This window comes from Eubalaena glacialis, chromosome 6 (assembly GCF_028564815.1).
Source record: "Eubalaena glacialis isolate mEubGla1 chromosome 6, mEubGla1.1.hap2.+ XY, whole genome shotgun sequence".
NCBI lineage: Eukaryota > Metazoa > Chordata > Mammalia > Artiodactyla > Balaenidae > Eubalaena > Eubalaena glacialis.
In genome coordinates, this window is record NC_083721.1 from 85,598,426 (window position 1) to 85,618,811 (window position 20,386).

Genomic DNA, 20,386 nt, shown 5'->3' on the forward strand with positions numbered 1-20,386 from the left:
ACATACCATAATTCACTTTAAAAAGTACAATTCAGTGGTCTTTAGTGTACTCACAAAGTCGTGCAATTGTTATTACTATCTAATTCCAGAACATTTGCATCACCCCCAAAAGGAATTCCATATTCATTAGCAGACACTTCCCTTCCCCCACTTCCTCCAGCTCCTGGCAACCACTAATATGCTTTCTGGCTCTATGACTTTGTCTTTTCTGGGTATTTCATATAAATGGAACATGTGGCCTTTTGTGACTAGCTTCTTTCACATAGCAATCTTTTCAAAGTTCATCCATGATGTGGCATACATCAGTACTTCATCCCTTTTAATGGCCAAATAACATTTTGTTATATGGATATGACACATCAGTTGATGGACATTTGGGTTTTTCCATTTTTTTGGCTATTAGGAATAAAGCTGCTAAGTACAAGTTTTTGTGTAGATGTATGTTTTCAATTCTCTTGGATGTATACCTAGGAGTGAAATTACCAAGTCATATCGTAACTCTATATTACTCTATGTTCTATGAGGAACTGTAAAACTATTTTTGAAAGTGGCCATATCATTTATATTCCCATCAGCAATGTATCAGGGTTCCAGTTTCTACAAATACTTGGGATTTTTGTACGTCTCCTTTTTTTTTTTTTCGGCCATGCTGCACGGCATGAAGAATCTTAATCCCCCGACCAGGGATGGAACCCATGCCCCCTGCAATGGAAGCACGGAGCCTTAACCACTGGACCGCCAGGCAAGTCCCTCCCTTTTTAATATAGCAATCTGAGTGGTCCTTGTAGCCATAAGTACTCTGGCTGTACTAGGTGCAAAGAGAAGACATATTTTAGCAGGTTAAAAAAGGTCAAATTTTAACCAACGAATGAGGAGCCAACACATAATGTAACAGAACTGCAGAATTTCTATAATTTTTGATAAAATACTAATGCAAAAATGAAACCCTAAATCTTTCATATATATATATAGTTTTAGCAGTTTTTAAATTAGAGAAATTTGCACTTACCAAAGCAAATTCATCTACATGAATTCTGGTTTTTTCTATTTCTCCACCTATACATTCCGGAAGAACTGATGATTCGGCTCCTTTAACAAATAAAAGTTTCTCACCTAAAAAGAAAAGTGAGTTATCAAGCTCTTAGTATTATTTAACTAAAAATTCATGAACATTTAAATTGGTTACCTGAAGGTGCCTGAACAATTACACTCATTCTTCTACGATCTGAATCAAATTCCAGAATATGAAGCAGTTTGTACCTAAGGAAGAAAAAATAAGAAAGACAAAATCTGTACTGTTTTGAATAATATTAAGTGAATATTTAGAAAGAATCCCTATAAAAGATAAAATGGTTAATTTAGAACAAGAAATTAATCTCAATTACATTTTTCAAGATGATGGATTATGAGTCATTAATAACACAAGACAGAAAAAGAAGAAACTGACATTTATTAAGTACTTACCAAATGCCACGTACTTTACATACCTTACATCATTTAATACCCATGAGAACCAAAGGAGGTAGGTCTTATCTCATTTTACAGGTGAGGACTATTAAACTCAGAAAGATACACTCATTTGCCTTAAGTCAAATAAGCATGTGAATGGGAATACATATCTGCCCAGCTTCATGTTTTTCCTCATTAAAAAAGGTGACTGATTCTCAACTCTTTTTTCTGCCTAAACACACCTGAGAAATACGAACACTCACATTAGTAACAGAGGCTCATTACAGCAGTGATTCTGAACCTACGACAGGGCATGTGTGTGCAGTCGGGGGACACAAAGGCCTCTCTAGGGAGCTGTAAAAGAATTTGTGTGGATGGGTCAGGTGTGGATTGAAAAGTCTTCTGGATGAATTTATACAATGATGTACATATGGAATGTTTTGGCACATCTCAAAGAAAAACACTGAGTAGAATGGTTTATAAGTTGATAAAAAGAGCCAGACAGGCTTCCAGATAAAAGTAGCCAAAGACTGGGCAATATTTAGTTCAGAAAAGCATAGTCTGGAAAAGCACAAGTGGAGCTGAGATATGATCAGAAATGATAAAACCACGAAAGATATGAATGTGATAAGAATGGACTAATTTATCAAACAGTGGAAATACTGGAAATAATACAACGGTTCCTTAATGTTTGAAAGATAAAAATCATAGGAAAGATAAGGAAGTTTTTATTTAGTGAGTAGAAATTTACAAAACTCATTACCCTAAGAATGTGTAAAAATAAACATATAAGTAAATTCAAGAACCATTAAGCTAAAATACAGATGAAAGTTTCAGAGCATTATACTGTTATTACCATGATGAGATACAATGTAATACTGACATCATTCTAGAGCAGGCGTCAGTAAACTTTTCCTGTAAGGGGCCAGACAGTAAATACTTTAGGCTTTGAAGACCATATATGATCTCTGCTGCATATTTTTTTGTTTTGGAAAACACTTTAAAAATGTAATTTAGTTTGCAGGCTGTACAGAAACAGGCTGTAGGCCAGATCTGGTTTCAGGGTCATAGTTTACCAATTCCTGTTCTATAGTAAACACTTAATATATAGAAAATTACAATATAGAAAAAAATTACCGTTCCAGTTTTCCAAGTGTTTTAACTTCCATAGTTTCTCCAGAATTGCCAATAAATACAATGCCGAATCTAGGGAATAAAAAGAGAAAGAAATATAAGATTTAAAGGATGATATTTTATAATTCATAATATAACTAACTTGAATAAAAACATTTAAAATATAAGTTTAAGGTGTATTTTAAAGTTATTTCCTTTGAGTATAGGATTATTTTTAAGAACTTGAAGGATGAGAGTAGATCTAAAACAATACATACACAAGTATTTCTCACAAATTATACTGTTCATATTTCACAGTAACCAGACTTTTAAAGAGATCTCTTCAAAATATGACTTAATGCAAGCTTGACAACAAAATTAATGACATTTCAAATTCTCATTTAAAATATCTTTATGTGTAAAAATATATACATATAAATAAAATACCTTTATGTGTAAAAAAATGTGTAAAAATAAAATAAAATACCTTTGTTTCTGAATTTTGTCTGAGAATTTAAAATTATGTTCTTGTATTTTCACATTTTCATTTAAAAGGTATTTTTCTGAAGATTTGAAAATTAGACTTAAACTACCTTGCAGCAGCTTCCACGAGAGCCTTTTCATCTGGTGAAGATGCATAGTACTCCAACTGGGAGGGTGCAAGGTTGGTTTGCCAGGGACCATCACCAATGCCATCAGTCTGAACACTGCTAATCTGCACAGTGTGACAGAGACTGACTGCTTTAAAGAAGAGATCATGTTCTTTAATCTGCAGAAACATAATTAATATTCATAATAAAATATACCAATACCAAATAACATGTAGGAACATGTAGGAAACCAAAAACAAAATTCTAAAAAATGCCAATAAATACAGCTCATAATTTGATAAACTAAGATGTAGAACAAGAGTGCTACAGTTCTGAATTGCATAAATAATAGTTGGTTGCTTCTGAATCCCAAGAGTAAAATGTCACATTTGCTTATGACCCTTCAACATCTGAGTATATTTTTAGGAGGCATAACCAAATTGCAAGTAAAGGTGAAAACGCTTTTGTGGAAGAACTGAGATGTCAAAAGCTCTATTAAGCTCTATTCCTTAGCAAAGTCTTCTTTATTTCAAGGCAGAAAGGGCTTTCCTTAACTTAGTCCCATTTAAGTACCCAGAGAACTAAAGTAGATGCATATATATTTTTTATTTTAGTGGAACATTTAATTTAATTTATTTATTTATATTTTTAAAATAGATCTTTATTGGAGTATAATTGCTTCACCATACTGTGTTAGTTTCTGTTGCACAACAAAGCGAATCAGCCATATGCATACACATGCCCCCATATCCCCTTCCTCTTGAGCCTCCCTCCGTAAAGTAGATGCATATTAAGTGACAAGTTAAGCTGGCTTATGACTATAAATTCTCAGTGCTGAATCAAAGGATAAACATTTCAAATGTATATTCCTTGCCCCACTAACACTTAAACTTTTTCTCCTACAACCCACCAACTAACAAAGAATTACTATTTCAAGTGAAACTCCTATTTATTAACTTAAAAATTGCTTACTAGTTCAGTTTCATTTTCAGGACTGGTTCTAAAAGAGGAACTGGTTGCAAGATGGGATAAGTTGTTAAGATGGGATAAACTACTAAGATAAGATAAGTTTCCTTCTGAAGAGTCTGGTGTTGGTCCTTCAGATACAAGTCTACCATTGATTTCTTGGTATTTTATACCATTAATTGAACATTCCCGAAACTGCATCTCGTTTTCGGTCAGTGTACCAGTTTTATCTGTAAACACATACTCCACCTAGAGATAGAAAACAAAAGAAAACAAACCTTTATGTTCAGGGTATTATGTAAAACAAAAAAACTTTGTACTCTTACTTATAATCCGAGCACAAGCAAATAATTAAAGATGCCACAGAAAACAAAACAGGGTAATACAAAATATTTAAAACCTATATACTCTTTGAAGTCTGTGGCATCTTTAGGTTCATGTTCATCTATAGAGTTGATGGATAATTTCTGTTGAACAAGCAGCAGAAATATGAACTGCAGTTATTCTCTCTGGGTAAACTGAGGAAAAGCCAATACTGATATTTGGGGATACCCCCCAAAAACAGCTGGGCTGCCAGGCTTTTCTAGGGAAAACTTTTGGACTTGTAAAGAAAACCAAAGATTAGCATTCATTTGAGGATATCCCCTTACATGAAAAGGTAAAGAGAGTCTAAAACAAATGACAGGCAGTTCCAATATAACACTGTCTTGAAAACACAAGAATTTATTACAATGAGATTGATATATAAGGGAACAATTTGAGCATAATATAAACTTTGCGTTTGATTATGAACAGTTTCATCTGTGAGAAACACTAGGTGAACACAGAAAACTGCACCCAGAATACATGAAATATACAAACCTCAAACAGCTAGCAGCTACCTCAGGTCACCATGTGTGTTATGAACCATAACCATTCACATCTGGTATTATACTTTCCTTCTGTTTTCAGATAACCTTCCTTCCAATACTTCACAATAACACACAAGTTGCAATATTTCTGATGGCCACTTCCACAAGTAAACTTCAGGTCATTTTCAAGATAAAGTGCCATATTTATTGTAGTATTTATGTATTTCTTAATAATTTAGCAAGTCCTGTTGTCATTAGGTTCTTATCTTTTTATTTTAAATGTGTTACTGACAAAGTTTTTGTTGTATCCCAATCCCATTTTCCCATAAGCCCTGTGGTTTTTACTAAGTAATTTTGCATAGCACAGTGATTTTAGGAATGCATATGTCACATTACAGCAGAACTGATGTACTGAAAAAGGAACTAGGAAAAAACTGAGAAAATGCAACTAGCAGAAGGCTTTAAAGAAACTGTCACTAATATCCTCAAAGAGGTGAAAGAACAGATTATATTCAAGAAACAAGAATAAGATGTGAGCTGCGAAGTGGGAGGGAGAGCGGCACATCTCGGTCAGTTTTGTTTCACCGACTCAGCTGTGGGAAAAGCACCAGAACCGGGTCCAGCTGGAAGTGGGGGCTCGGACTTTAATCCATTGGAACATTTTCCTTGTGGTAAGCGTGAGCTGTGTGGATGAAAGGCTCTAGGTGCTCCAGCCAGGCATCAGGGCTGTGCCTCTGAGGTGGGAGAGCCAACTTCAGGACACTGGTCCACAAGAGACCTCCCAGCTCCACGTAATACCAAACGGCGAAAATCTCTCAGAGATCTCCATCTCAACATCAAGACCCAGCTTCACTCAACGACCAGCAAGCTACAGTGCTGGACACCCTATGCCAAACAACTAGCAAGACAGGAACACAGCCCCATCCATTAGCAGAGAGGCTGCCTAAAATCATAATAAGGCCACAGACACCCCAAAACACACCACCAGATGTGGACGTGCCAACCAGAAAGACAAGATCCAGCCTCATCCACCAGAACACAGGCACTAGTCCCCTCCACCAGGAAGCCTACACAACCCACTGAACCAACCTTAGCCACTGGGGACAGATACCAAAAACAACAGGAACTACGAACCTGCAGCCTGTGAAAAGGAGACCCCAAACACAGTAAGATAAGCAAAATGAGAAGACAGAAAAACAGAGAGCAGATGAAGGAGCAGGGTCAAAACACACCAGACCTAACAAATGAAGAGGAAATAGGCAGTCTACCTGAAAAAGAATTCAGAATAATGATAGTAAAGATGATCCAAAATCTTGGAAATAGAATAGACAAAATGCAAGAAACATTTAACAAGGACGTAGAAGAACTAAAGAGGAACCAAGCAACGATGAAAAACACAATAAATGAAATTAAAAATACTCTAGAAGGGATTAATAGCAGAATAACTGAGGCAGAAGAACGGGTAAGTGACCTGGAAGATAAAATAGTGGAAATAACTACTGCAGAGCAGAATAAAGAAAAAAGAATGAAAAGAACTGAGGACAGTCTCAGAGACCTCTGGGACAACATTAAACGCACCAACATTCGAATTATAGAGGTCCCAGAAGAAGAAGAGAAAAAGAAGAGAAAATATTTGAAGAGATTATAGTTGAAAACTTCCCTAATATGGGAAAGGAAATAGTTAATCAAGTCCAGGAAGCACAGAGAGTCCCATACAGGATAAATCCAAGGAGAAACACACCAAGACACATATTAATCAAACTATCAAAAATTAAATATAAAGAAAACACATTAAAAGCAGCAAGGGAAAAACAACAAATAACACACAAGGGCATCCCCATACGGTTAACAGCTGATCTTTCAGCAGAAACTCTGCAAGCCAGAAGGGAGTGGCAGGATATACTTAAAGTGATGAAGGAGAAAAACCTACAACCAAGATTACTCTACCCAGCAAGGATCTCATTCAGATTTGATGGAGAAATTAAAACCTTTACAGACAAGCAAAAGCTGAGAGAGTTCAGCACCACCAAACCAGCTTTACAACAAATGCTAAAGGAACTTCTCTAGGCAAGAAGCACAAGAGAAGGAAAACACCTATAATAACAAACCCAAAACATTTAAGAAAATGGGAATAGGAACATACATACTGATAATTACCTTAAATGTAAATGGATTAAATGCTCCCACCAAAAGACACAGACTGGCTGAATGGATACAAAAACAAGACCCATATATATGCTGTCTACAAAAGACCCACTTCAGACCTAGGGACACATTCAGACTGAAAGTGAGGGGATGGAAAAAGATATTCCATGCAAATGGAAATCAAAAGAAAGCTGGAGTAGCAATCCTCATATCAGACAAAATAGACTTTAAAATAAAGACTACTACAAGAGACAAAGAAGGACACTATATAATGATCAAGGGATCGATCCAAGAGGAAGGTATAACAATCGTAAATATTTATGCACCCAACATAGGAGCACCTCAATACATAAGGCAAATACTAACAGCCATAAAAGGGGAAATCGACAGTAACACAATCATAGTAGGGGACTTTAACACCCCACTTTCACCAATGGACAGATCATTCAAAATGAAAATAAATAAGGAAACACAAGCTTTAAATGATACATTAAACAAGATGGACTTAATTGATATTTATAGGACATTCCACCCAAAAACAACAGAATACACATTTTTCTCAAGTGCTCATGGAACATTCTCCAGGATAGATCATATCTTGGGTCACAAATCAAGCCTTGGTAAATTTAAGAAAATTGAAATCGTATCAAGTATCTTTTCCAACCACAACGCTATGAGACTAGATATCAATTACAGGAAAAGATCTGTAAAAAATACAAACACATGGATGCTACACAACACACTACTTAATAACGAAGTGATCACTGAAGAAATCAAAGGGGAAATCAAAAAATACCTAGAAACAAATGACAATGGAAACACGACGACCCGAAACCTATAGGATGCAGCAAAAGCAGTTCTAAGAGGGAAGTTTATAGCAATACAAGCCTACATCAAGAAACAGGAAACATCTCGAATAAACAACCTAACTTTGCACCTAAAGCAATTAGAGAAAGAAGAACAAAAAAACCCCAAAGCTAGCAGAAGGAAAGAAATCATAAAGATCAGATCAGAAATAAATGAAAAAGAAATGAAGGAAACAACAGCAAAGATCAATAAAACTAAAAGCTGGTTCTTTGAGAAGATAAACAAAATTGATAAACCATTAGCCAGACTCATCAAGAATAAAAGGGAGGAGACTCAAAGCAATAGAATTAGAAATGAAAAAGAAGAAGTAACCACTGACACTGCAGAAATACAAACGATCATGAGAGATTACTACAAGCAACTCTATGCCAATAAAATGGACAACCTGGAAGAAATGGACAAATTCTTAGAAATGCACAACCTTCCGAGACTGAACCAGGAAGAAATAGAAAATATGAACAGACCAATCACAAGCACTGAAATTGAAACTGTGATTAAAAATCTTCCAACAAACAAAAGCCCAGGACCAGACGGCTTCACAGGCGAATTCTATCAAACATTTAGAGAAGAGCTAACACCTATCCTTCTCAAACTCTTCCAAAATATAGCAGAGGGAGGAACACACCCAAACTCATTCTACGAGGCCACCATCACCCTGATACCAAAACCAGACAAAGATATCACAAAGAAAGAAAACTACAGGCCAATATCACTGATGAACATAGATGCGAAAATCCTCAACAAAATACTAGCAAACAGAATCCAACAGCACAATAAAAGGATCATACACCATGATCAAGTGGGGTTTATTACAGGAATGCAAGGATTCTTCAGTATACGCAAATCAATCAACGTGATACTCCATATTAACAAATTGAAGGAGAAAAACCATATGATCATCTCAATAGATGCAGAGAAAGCTTTCGACAAAATTCAACACCCATTTATGATAAAAGCCCTGCAGAAAGTAGGCATAGAGGGAACTTTCCTCAACATAATAAAGGCTATATATGACAAACCCACAGCCAACATTGTCCTCAATGGTGAAAAACTGAAACCATTTCCACTAAGATCAGGAACAAGACAAGGTTGCCCACTCTCACCACTATTATTCAACATAGTTTTGGAAGTGTTAGCCACAGCAATCAGAGAAGAAAAAGAAATAAAAGGAATCCAAATCGGAAAAGAAGAAGTAAAGCTGTCACTGTTTGCAGATGACATGATACTATACATAGAGAATCCTAAAGATGCTACCAGAAAACTACTAGAGCTAATCAATGAATTTGGTAAAGTAGCAGGATACAAAATTAATGCACAGAAATCTCTTGCATTCCTATACACTAATGATGAAAAATCTGAAAGTGAAATTAAGAAAACACTCCCATTTACCATTGCAGCAAAAAGAATAAAATATCTAGGAATAAACCTACCTAAGGAGACAAAAGACCTGTATGCAGAAAATTATAAGACACTGATGAAAGAAATTAAAGATGATACAAATAGATGGCGAGATATACCATGTTCTTGGATTGGAAGAATCAACATTGTGAAAATGACTCTACTACCCAAAGCAATCTACAGATTCAATGCAATCCCTATCAAACTACCACTGACATTTTTCACAGAACTAGAACAAAAAATTTCACAATTTGTATGGAAACACAAAAGACCCCTAATAGCCAAAGCAATCTTGAGAACGAAAAATGGAGCTGGAGGAACCAGGCTCCCTGACTTCAGACTATATTACAAAGCTACAGTAATCAAGACAGTTTGGTACTGGCACAAAAACAGAAATATAGATCAATGGAACAGGATAGAAAGCCCAGAGATAAACCCACGCACATATGGTCACCTTATCTTTGATAAAGGAGGCAAGCATATACAGTGGAGAAAAGACAGCCTCTTCAATAAGTGGTGCTGGGAAAACTGGACAGGTACATGTAAAAGTATGAAATTAGAACACTCCCTGACACCATACACAAAAATAAACTCAAAATGGATTAAAGACCTAAATGTAAGGCCAGACACTATCAAACTCTTAGAGGAAAACATAGGCAGAACACTCTATGACATAAATCACAGCAAGATCCTTTTTGACCCAGCTCCTAGAGAAATGGAAATAAAAACACAAATAAACAAATGGGACCTAATGAAACTTAAAAGCTTTTGCACAGCAAAGGAAACCATAAACAAGACCAAAAGACAACCCTCAGAATGGGAGAAAATATTTGCAAATGAAGCAACTGACAAAGGATTAATCTCCAAGATTTACAAGCAGCTCATGCAGCTCAATAACAAAAAAACAAACAACCCAATCCAAAAATGGGCAGAAGACCGAAGTAGACATTTCTCCAAAGAAGATATACAGATGGCCAACAGACACATGAAAGAATGCTCAACATCATTAATCATTAGAGAAATGCAAATCAAAACTACAATGAGATATCATCTCACACCAGTCAGAATGGCCATCATCAAAAAATCTAGAAACAATAAATGCTGGAGAGGGTGTGGAGAAAAGGGAACATTCTTGCACTGTTGGTGGGAATGTAAATTGATACAGCCACTATGGAGAACAGTATGGAGGTTCCTTAAAAAACTAAAAATAGAACTACCATACGACCCAGCAATCCCACTACTGGGCATATACCCTGAGAAAACCATAATTCAAAAAGAGTCATGTACCAAAATGTTCATTGCAGCTCTATTTACAATAGCCAGGACATGGAAGCAACCTAAGTGTCAATCATCGGATGAATGGATAAAGAAGATATGGCACATATATACAATGGAATATTACTCAGCCATAAAAAGAAACGAAATGGAGGTATTTGTAGTGAGGTGGATGGAGTTAGAGTCTGTCATACAGAGTGAAGTAAGTCAGAAAGAGAAAAACAAATACAGTATGCTAACACATATATACGGAATCTAAGGAAAAAAAAAAAAAGGTCATGAAGAACCTAGTGGCAAGACGGGAATAAAGACACAGACCTACTAGAGAATGGACTTGAGGATATGGGGAGGGGGAGGGGTAAGATGTGACAGGGTGAGAGAGTGGCATGGACATATATACACTACCAAATGTAAAATAGCTAGCTAGTGGGAAGCAGCCACATAGCACAGGGAGATCAGCTCGGTGCTTTGTGACCACCTAGAGGGGTGGGATAGGGAGGGTGGGAGGGAGGGAGACGCAAGAGGGAAGAGATATGGGAACATATGTATATGTATAACTGATTCACTTTGTTATAAAGCAGAAAGTAACACACCATTGTAAACCAATTATACTCCAATAAAGATGTTATATAAAAAAAAAAAGAATACACTACTTGACTCTGCAGTGAAGAGCATTTCAGTGTTTTCTGTGAGCTAAACCTTTACCTATCACAGCAGGAATTCAATGAATAATGTCTAAGATACATAAGAAACAGAAACAGAAGCACATTATTGGAAGGCATCAGGGCTACTGTAAATAGTAGTTAAAGGAGCTGGAAGTTCCCGCCAGGATGAGGGCTAGGGGATTGAGGTAAATGGGTGGCGATACATTGTTTTTAACCATGTATAATAATACTTGGATATCATTTTTTAAATTGCTTTTTCACTCTGGCTGCAGAGTAGAAATCTGATTGGAGGAGGTCAAGAGCAGACGCAGGGAGACCGGTTAGGAGAATAGTGCAGCAGTGCAGGTAGAAACAAAGGTTTATTAGACTAGATTGGTGGCAGCGGGATGGGGAGAAGATGATGGATAAAAAAACGCAATTAGCTCCAAAATATATGAACAGCTCATGCAGCTCAATATTAAAAAAACAAACAACCCAGTCCAAAAATGGGCAGAAGACCTAAATAGACATTTCTCCAAAGAAGACATACAGATGGCCAAGAAGCACATGAAAAGCTGCTCAACATCACTAATTATTAGAGAAATCCAAATCAAAACTACAATGAGGTATCACCTCACACCAGTTAGAATGGGCATCGTCAGAAAATCTACAAACAACAAATGCTGGAGAGGGTGTGGAGAAAAGGGAACCCTCTTGCACTGTTGGTGGGAATGTAAATTGATACAGCCACTATGGAGAACAGTATGGAGGTTCCTTAAAAAACTAAAAATAGAACTACCATATGATCCAGCAATCCCACTCCTGGGCATATACCCAGAGAAAACCATAATTCAAAAGGACACACGCACCCCAGTGTTCATTGCAGCACTATTTACAATAGCCAGGTCATGGAAGCAACCTAAATGCCCATCGACAGATGAATGGATAAAGAAGATGTGGTACATATATACAATGGAATATTACTCAGCCATAAAAAGGAATAAAATTGGGTCATTTGTAGAGACGTGAATGGACCTAGAGACTGTCATACAGAGTGAAGTAAGTCAGAAAGAGAAAAATAAATATCGTATATTAACGCATTTATGTGGAACCTAGAAAAATGGTACAGATGAAGCGGTTTGCAGTGCAGAAATTGAGACACAGATGCAGAGAACAAACGTATGGACACCAAGTGGGGAAAGCAGTGGGGGTGGGGGTGGTGGTGTGGTGAATTGGGCGATTGGGATTGACATGTGTACACTAATGTGTATAAAATGGATGACTAATAAGGGCCTGCTGTATAAAAAAAATAAATAAAATAAAATTAAAAAAAAAAAAAAAAGAATAAGATGTAATTAAAAGACGACCATTCTGGGAATTCCCTGGTTATCCAGTGGTTAGGGCTCTGCACTTCCACTGCGGGGACATGGGTTCAATCCCTGGTTGGGGAACTGAGATCCCACAAGCTGCGCAGCCAAAAAAAAAAAAAAAGACCATTCAGATATACTAGGATATTAGAAATTAAAAACATTACAATACAAATAAAAGAAATCAAAACATAGGTGGAACCAGAGGGCAGACAGCAGAAGCAAGAAGAACTACAATCCTGCAGCCTGTGGAACAAAAACCACATTTACAGAAAGATAGACAAGATGAAAAGGCAAGGGGCTATATACCAGATGAAGCAACAAGATAAAAACCCAGAAAAACAACTAAATGAAGTGGAGATAGGCAACATTCCAGAAAAAGAATTCAGAATAATGATAGTGAAGATGATCCAGGACCTCGGATAAAGAATGGAGGCAAAGATTGAGAAGATGCAAGAAATGTTTAACAAAGACCTAGAAGAATTAAAGAACAAACAAACAGAGATGAACAATACAATAACTGAAATGAAAACTACACTAGAAGGAATCAATAGCAGAATAACTGAGGCAGAAGAACGGATAAGTGACCTGGAAGACAGAATGGTGGAATTCACTGCTGTGGAACAGAATAAAGAAAAAAGAATGAAAGGAAATGAAGACAGCCTAAGAGACCTCTGGGACAACATTAAACGCAACAACATTTGCATTATAGGGGTCCCAGAAGGAGAAGAGAGAGAGAAAGGACCAGAGAAAATATTTGAAGAGATAATAGTCGAAAACTTCCCTAACATGGGAAAGGAAATAGCCACCCAAGTCCAGGAAGCGCAGTGAGTTCCATACAGGATAAACCCAAGGAGAAACACGCCGAGACACATAGTAATCAATCTGGCAAAAATTAAGGACAAAGAAAAATTATTGAAAGCAGCTAGGGAAAAAGGACAAATAACATACAAGGAAACTCCCATAAGGTTAACAGCTGATTTCTCAGGAGAAACTCTACAAGCCAGAAGGGAGTGGCACGATATACTTAAAGTGATGAAAGGGAAGAACCTACAACCAAGATTACTCTACCTGGCAAGAATCTCATTCAGATTCGATGGAGAAATCAAAAGCTTTACAGACAAGCAAAAGCTAAGACAATTAAGCACCACCAAACCAGCTCTACAATAAATGTTAAAGGAACTTCTCTAAGTGGGAAACACAAGAGAAGAAAAGGACCTACAAAAACAAACCCAAAACAATTAAGAAAATGGTCATAGGAACATACATATAGATAATTACCTTAAATGTGAATGGATTCAATGCTCCAACCAAAAGACACAGGCTTGCTGAATGGATACAAAAACAAGACCCATATATATGCCTGTCTACAAGAGACGCACTTCAGACCTAGGGACACATACAGACTGAAAGTGAGGGGATGGAAAAAGATATTCCATGCAAGTGGAAAGCAAAAGAAAGCTGGAGTAGCAATACTCATATCAGATAAAATAGACTTTAAAATAAAGAATGTTACAAGAGACAAGGAAGGACACTATATAATGATCAAGGGATCAATCCAAGAAGAAGATATAACAATTATAAATATATATGCACCCAACATAGGAGCACCTCAATACATAAGGCAACTGCTAACAGCTATAAAAGAGGAAATCGACAGCAACACAGTAATAGTGGGGGACTTTAACACCTCACTTACACCAATGGACAGATCATCCAAAATGAAAATAAATAAGGAAAGAGAAGCTTTAAATGACACAATAGACCAGATAGATTTAATTGATATTTATAGGACATTATATCCAAAAACAGCAGATTACACTTTCTTCTCAAGTGCACATGGAACATTCTCCAGGATAGATCACATCTTGGGTCACAAATCAAGCCTCAGTAAATTTAAGAAAATTGAAATCATATCAAGCATCTTTTCTGACCACAACGCTATGAGATTAGAAATGAATTACAGGGAAAAAAACATAAAAAACACAAAACACATGGAGGCTAAACAATACGTTACTAAATAACCAAGAGATCACTGAAGAAATCAAACAGGAAATCAAAAAATACCTAGGGACAAACTACAACAAAAACACGACGATCCAAACCTATGGGATGCAGCAAAAGCAGTTCTCAGAGGGAAGTTTATAGCAATACAAACCTACCTCAAGAAACAAGAAAAATCTCAAATAAACAATTTAACCTTACACCTAAAGGAACTAGAGAAAGAAGAACAAACAAAACCCAAAGTTAGCAGAAGGAAAGAAATTATAAAGATCAGAGCAGAAATAAATGAAATAGAAACAAAGAACAAAGAAACAATAGAAACAAAGAAATCAATACAACTAAAAGCTGGTTCTTTGAGAAGATAAACAAAATTGATAAACCATTAGCCAGACTCATCAAGAAAAAGAGGGAGAGGACTCAAATCAATAAAATTAGAAATGAAAAAGGAGAAGTTACAACAGACACCGCAGAAATACAAAGCATCCTAAGAGACTACTACAAGCAACTCTATGCCAATAAAATGGACAACCTGGAAGAAAAGGACACATTCTTAGAAAGGTATAACCTTCCAAGACTGAACCAGGAAGAAATAGAAAATATGAACAGACCAATCACAAGTAATGAAATTGAAACTGTGATTAAAAATCTTCCAACAAACAAAAGTCCAGGACCAGATGGCTTCACAGGTGAATTCTATCAAACATTTAGAGAAGAGCTAACACCCATCCTTCTCATACTCTTCCAAAAAATTGCAGAGGAAGGAACACTCCCAAACTCATTCTACGAGGCCACCATCACCCTGATACCAAAACCAGACAAAGATACTACAAAAAAAGAAAATTACAGACCAATATCACTGATGAATATAGATGCAAAAATCCTCAACAAAATACTAGCAAAGAGAATCCAACAACACATTAAAAGGATCATACACCATGATCAAGTGGGATTTATCCCAGGGATGCAAGGATTCTTCAGTACACGCAAATCAATCAATGTGATACACCATATTAACAAACTGAAGAATAAAAACCATATGATCATCTCAATAGATGTAGAAAGAGCTTCTGAAAAAATTCAACATCCATTTATGATAAAAACTCTCCAGAAAGTGGGCATAGAGGGAACCTACCTCAACATAATAAAGGCCATATAGGACAAACCCACAGCAAACATCATTCTCAATGGTGAAAAACTGAAAGCATTTCCTCTAAGATCAAGAACGAGACAAGGATGTCCATTCTCACCACTATTATTCAACATAGTTTTGGAAGTCCTAGCCACGGCAATCAGAGAAGAAAAAGAAATAAAAGGAATACAAATTGGAAAAGAAGTAAAACTGGCACTGTTTGCAGATGATATGATACTATACATACAGAATCCTAAAAATGCCACCAGAAAACTGCTAGAGCTAATTAATGAATTTGGTAAAGTTGCAGGATACAAAATTAATGCACAGAAATCTCTTGCATTCCTATACACTAATGATGAAAAATCTGAAAGAGAAATTATGGAAACACTCCCATTTACCATTGCAACAAAACGAATAAAATACCTAGGAATAAACCTACCTAGGGAGACAAAAGACCTGTATACAGAAAACTGCAAGACACTGATGAAAGAAATTAAAGATGATACCAACAGATGGAGAGATATACCATGTTCTTGGATTGGAAGAATCAATATTGTGAAAATGACTCTACTATCCAAAGCAATCTACAGATTCAATGCAATCCCTATCATATTACCAATGGCATTTTTCACAGAACTAGAACAAATCATCTTGAAATTTGTATGGAGACACAAAAGACCCTGAATAGCCAAAGCAGTCTTGAGGGAAAAAAACGGAGCTGGAGGAATCAGACTCCCTGACCTCAGACTGTACTACAAAGCTACAGTAATCAAGACAATATGGTACTGGCACAAAAACAAACATAGATCAATGGAACAAGATAGAAAGCCCAGAGATAAACCCACACACCTATGGTCAACTAATCTATGACAAAGGAAGCAAAGATATACAATGGAGAAAAGACAGTCTCTTCAGTAAGTGGTGCTGGGAAAACTGGACAGCTACCTGTAAAAGAATGAAATTAGAACACTCCCTAACACCATACACAAAAATAAACTCAAAATGGATTCGAGACCTAAATGTAAGACCGGACACTATAAAACTCTTAGGGGAAAACATAGGAAGAATACTCTTTGACATAAATCACAGCAAGATCTTTTTTGATCCACCTCCTAGGGTAATGGAAATAAAAACAAAAATAAACAAATGGGACCTAATGAAACTTCAAAGCTTTTGCACAGCAAAGGAAACCATAAACAAGACGAAAAGACAACCCTCAGAATGGGAGAAAATATTTGCAAACGAATCAACGGACAAAGGATTAATCTCCAAAATATATAAACAGCTCATTCAGCTCAATATTAAAGAAACAAACAACCCAATCCAAAAATGGGCAGAAGATCTAAATAGACATTTCTCCAAAGAAGACATACAGATGGCCAAGAAGCACATGAAAAGCTGTTCAACATCACTAATTATTAGAGAACTGCAAATCAAAACTACAATGAGGTATCACCTCACACCAGTTAGAATGGGCATCATCAGAAAATCTACAAACAACAAATGCTGGAGAGGGTGTGGAGAAAAGGGAACCCTCTTGCACTGTTTGTGGGAATGTAAATTGATACAGCCACTATGGAGAACCGTATGAAGGTTCCTTAAAAAACTAAAAATAGATTTACCATATGATCCAGCAATCCCACTGCTGGGCATATACCCAGAGAAAACCATAATTGAAAAAGACACATGCACCCCAATGTTCATTGCAGCACTATTTACAATAGCCAGGTCATGGAAGCAACCTAAATGCCCATCGACAGACGAATGAATAAAGAAGATGTGGTACATATATACAATGGAATATTACTGAGCCATAAGAAGGAACGAAATTGAGTCATTTGTTGAGACGTAGACAGATCTAGAGACTGTCATACAGAGTGAAGTAAGTCAGAAAGCGAAAAACAAAGATCGTATATTAATGCATGTATGTGGAACCTAGAAAAATGGTACAGATGAGCCGGTTTGCTGGGTAGAAGTTGAGACACAGATGTAGAGAACAGACGTATGGACACCAAGGGGGGAAAACCGCCGTGGGGTGGGGATGGTGGTGTGCTGAATTGGGCAATTGGGATTGACATGTATACACTGATGTGTATAAAATTGATGACTAATAAGAACCTGCAGTATAAAAAAACAAACAAAGCAAAAAAAAAAAGATAGGTGGAAAGATAAAGTTCATGAATTCTCCCAGGAAGATTATAAAAACAGAGAAATTAAAATTGAAAGTCAAAGCAATTAGAGCATCAAGATAAATGGTCTGACATCCAAAATAATAAATTTCAAAAGAAAATCCCACAAAACATAAAAAGACACTTTACCAAAGAAATAATATAAGAAAAATTGCAAAAAAAAAAAAAAAAAAAAAAAAGAAAAATTCCTAGAACTGAAGGACTTGTGTTTCCACGCTAAAAGGGCTCACAGAGTTTATTGCCCAATGAAAGAAAAAAAAAAAAGACTCACACCAAGGTATATCATCATAAAATTTCAGATTCATTGAACAAAGAGAAGATTCTAAAACACTAAACACTTCCAGAGATAAAACAACAGATCTCACAAAAAGAACTGAGAAACAGAATGGCATTGGATTTCTCAAAAAAACATTGGAAGCTAGAAATAAATGGAGAAATGCTTTTGAAATTTTGAGGAAAAATAATTTCCAACCTGGGATGTGTTACCCAGATAAATTATTTTTTTAAAAGATTTATTTATTTTATTAATATTTTAATTTTGGGGGGCTGTGTTGGGTCTTAGCTGAAGCACACGGGATCCTCGTTGAGGCATGCGGGATCTTCCATTGCGGTGCGTGGGCTCCTCGTTGGAGTGCGCGAGCTCAGTAGTTGCTGCACGTGGGATCTTAGTTGCCCTGCAGCATGTGGGATCTTAGTTCTCTGACCAGGGATCAAACCCGCGTCCCCTGCACTGCAAGGCAGATCCCTTACCACTGGACCACCAGTGAAGTCCTTACCCAGCTAAATTACTAATCAAGTGTAAGAAGGGAATAAAGATATTTTCAGACGTGCAAAGTCTCAAAATATTTCCCTGTTATGCATCCTTTTTCAAGTTATTAGGAGATGTGTTCCACCAAAATAAGAGAATAAGCAACAGGTGAGAAGACATGGGATCCAGAACACAGGAAATCCAAAACGGGTGGGAGACAAAGGAAGTTCTAGGGTGATGGAAAAGCAAGTCCACGGTGACAGCTGAGAAGCAGGCCCAGAATGAAGTCCAAATTGAAGCAGAAAAATAAAAGGCTTCAAAACAGAAAGTGAGCAAGATAACAAGAAAGAGAAAGGAAATCTCAGATTACCTGGTGTGTTTGAATACGTGGAGAGATGGTTCATATACTTGTCAGAGATTTGTTTGTGGTAATTGAAAATTAAGCAAATAAAAAAGAGCAATTAACTCCAGCAAAACCAAAATACATAAGAAAGAAAAATGTAAGTATAGTATTACAGAACAAACAAAGAGAACTAGGAATTAGTAAATAATATCAAAACAGTCTTAACAAGGTAAATGAATATTTATTAAATCCCAAATTGTGATTTAACAATACTGGGGTGTCATGGGGAGGCAATGTGGGTATATGTCTGGGTATGTGTGTGGAAGGAGTAGAGTAGTATTATATCTATATTCCATAGTAAATAATGTCTCAAATTTAAAAATCAAGAAAGAATACTATATAGAAATACAGTGCTAAATAATGAAAGAAACAGCTTAAGATTTCAAAATGGGAAACAAGAAATTAGGTGTGGAGCAAAGAAAGTGGGGCTGTTTTTTGTATAAGCCTTGTAATATTTAGTTTTATTAGTCTTTGTACACATTATTTTGATAAAAATAACAAATTAGAAAAAAAACGGATCATTTTTACCTGTCCAAGTTCTTCATTCAGATCAGAAGTATTGACTTGAGCTTTCTGATCTGATTCTTCATGATAGAGATCAAGATCCCAGCCAATAAAAAATGATCCAAGAAATTTCTGCATTTCGACTGTCACATATAATGAAATTGGAATGATGAAATTGTAGAGTACCAAAAAAGCAAGGAAGTCTGAAATAAATTTCAGAATCTAGGGGAAAAAAATGATTGCTTGATAAGAGAAAAATATGAAGAAAATTATCAGATAGTTTCATATCTAAACAGACCATCAACTATATTCTGAAGCAGAAAAGTCTCATGAATTGAAATTCATTTACTGAATTGTCTTTTTAACACATCTCTTTTGGTTATTTTATTGCTCATTAGAATCTTGAACAAATTAAAAGAAGAAAGGTTAAAACCAAATTACTTAATTTGTTACTTTTTAGAAGCTACCAAAAAAGCCTGGTGTGACTGAAATTACTTACGGCAAAATTATAATTAGATCCTCTGTAGCATACTTACCATTCTATTTCTACACGTCAAAATCACAGATAACTAAAAATTGACTGTAATTTTAAAAATGTAAAATAATTGCTAGGCTAGAACTGCTAGAAATTAAAACTCTCAATTACAGATTACACAGGAATAGCCTACTTCAATGGCATAGCAGTTCCACATTTTAAAATATGTTCTGTAAAAGATAAAATACCTAATTGTAAATGATACT

The 20,386-nt window shown here is 36.1% G+C and overlaps 1 protein-coding gene across 8 annotated transcripts in view; it reads right to left on the reverse strand.

Moving 5' to 3' along the window:
* ATP11B (ATPase phospholipid transporting 11B (putative)) overlaps positions 1-20,386 on the reverse strand; it is a 124,823-nt gene that overhangs the window by 51,153 nt on the left and 53,284 nt on the right. For all 8 annotated transcript variants that reach the window (XM_061194446.1, XM_061194447.1, XM_061194440.1 and 5 more), the window contains 6 exons: positions 19,670-19,867; positions 4,125-4,367; positions 3,156-3,331; positions 2,587-2,655; positions 1,187-1,260; positions 1,010-1,113 (listed from right to left, as the gene is read on the reverse strand). In XM_061194446.1, coding sequence (XP_061050429.1) covers positions 1,010-1,113; positions 1,187-1,260; positions 2,587-2,655; positions 3,156-3,331; positions 4,125-4,367; positions 19,670-19,867 — 864 coding nt within the window. The remainder of the gene's footprint in view (positions 1-1,009; positions 1,114-1,186; positions 1,261-2,586; positions 2,656-3,155; positions 3,332-4,124; positions 4,368-19,669; positions 19,868-20,386) is intronic.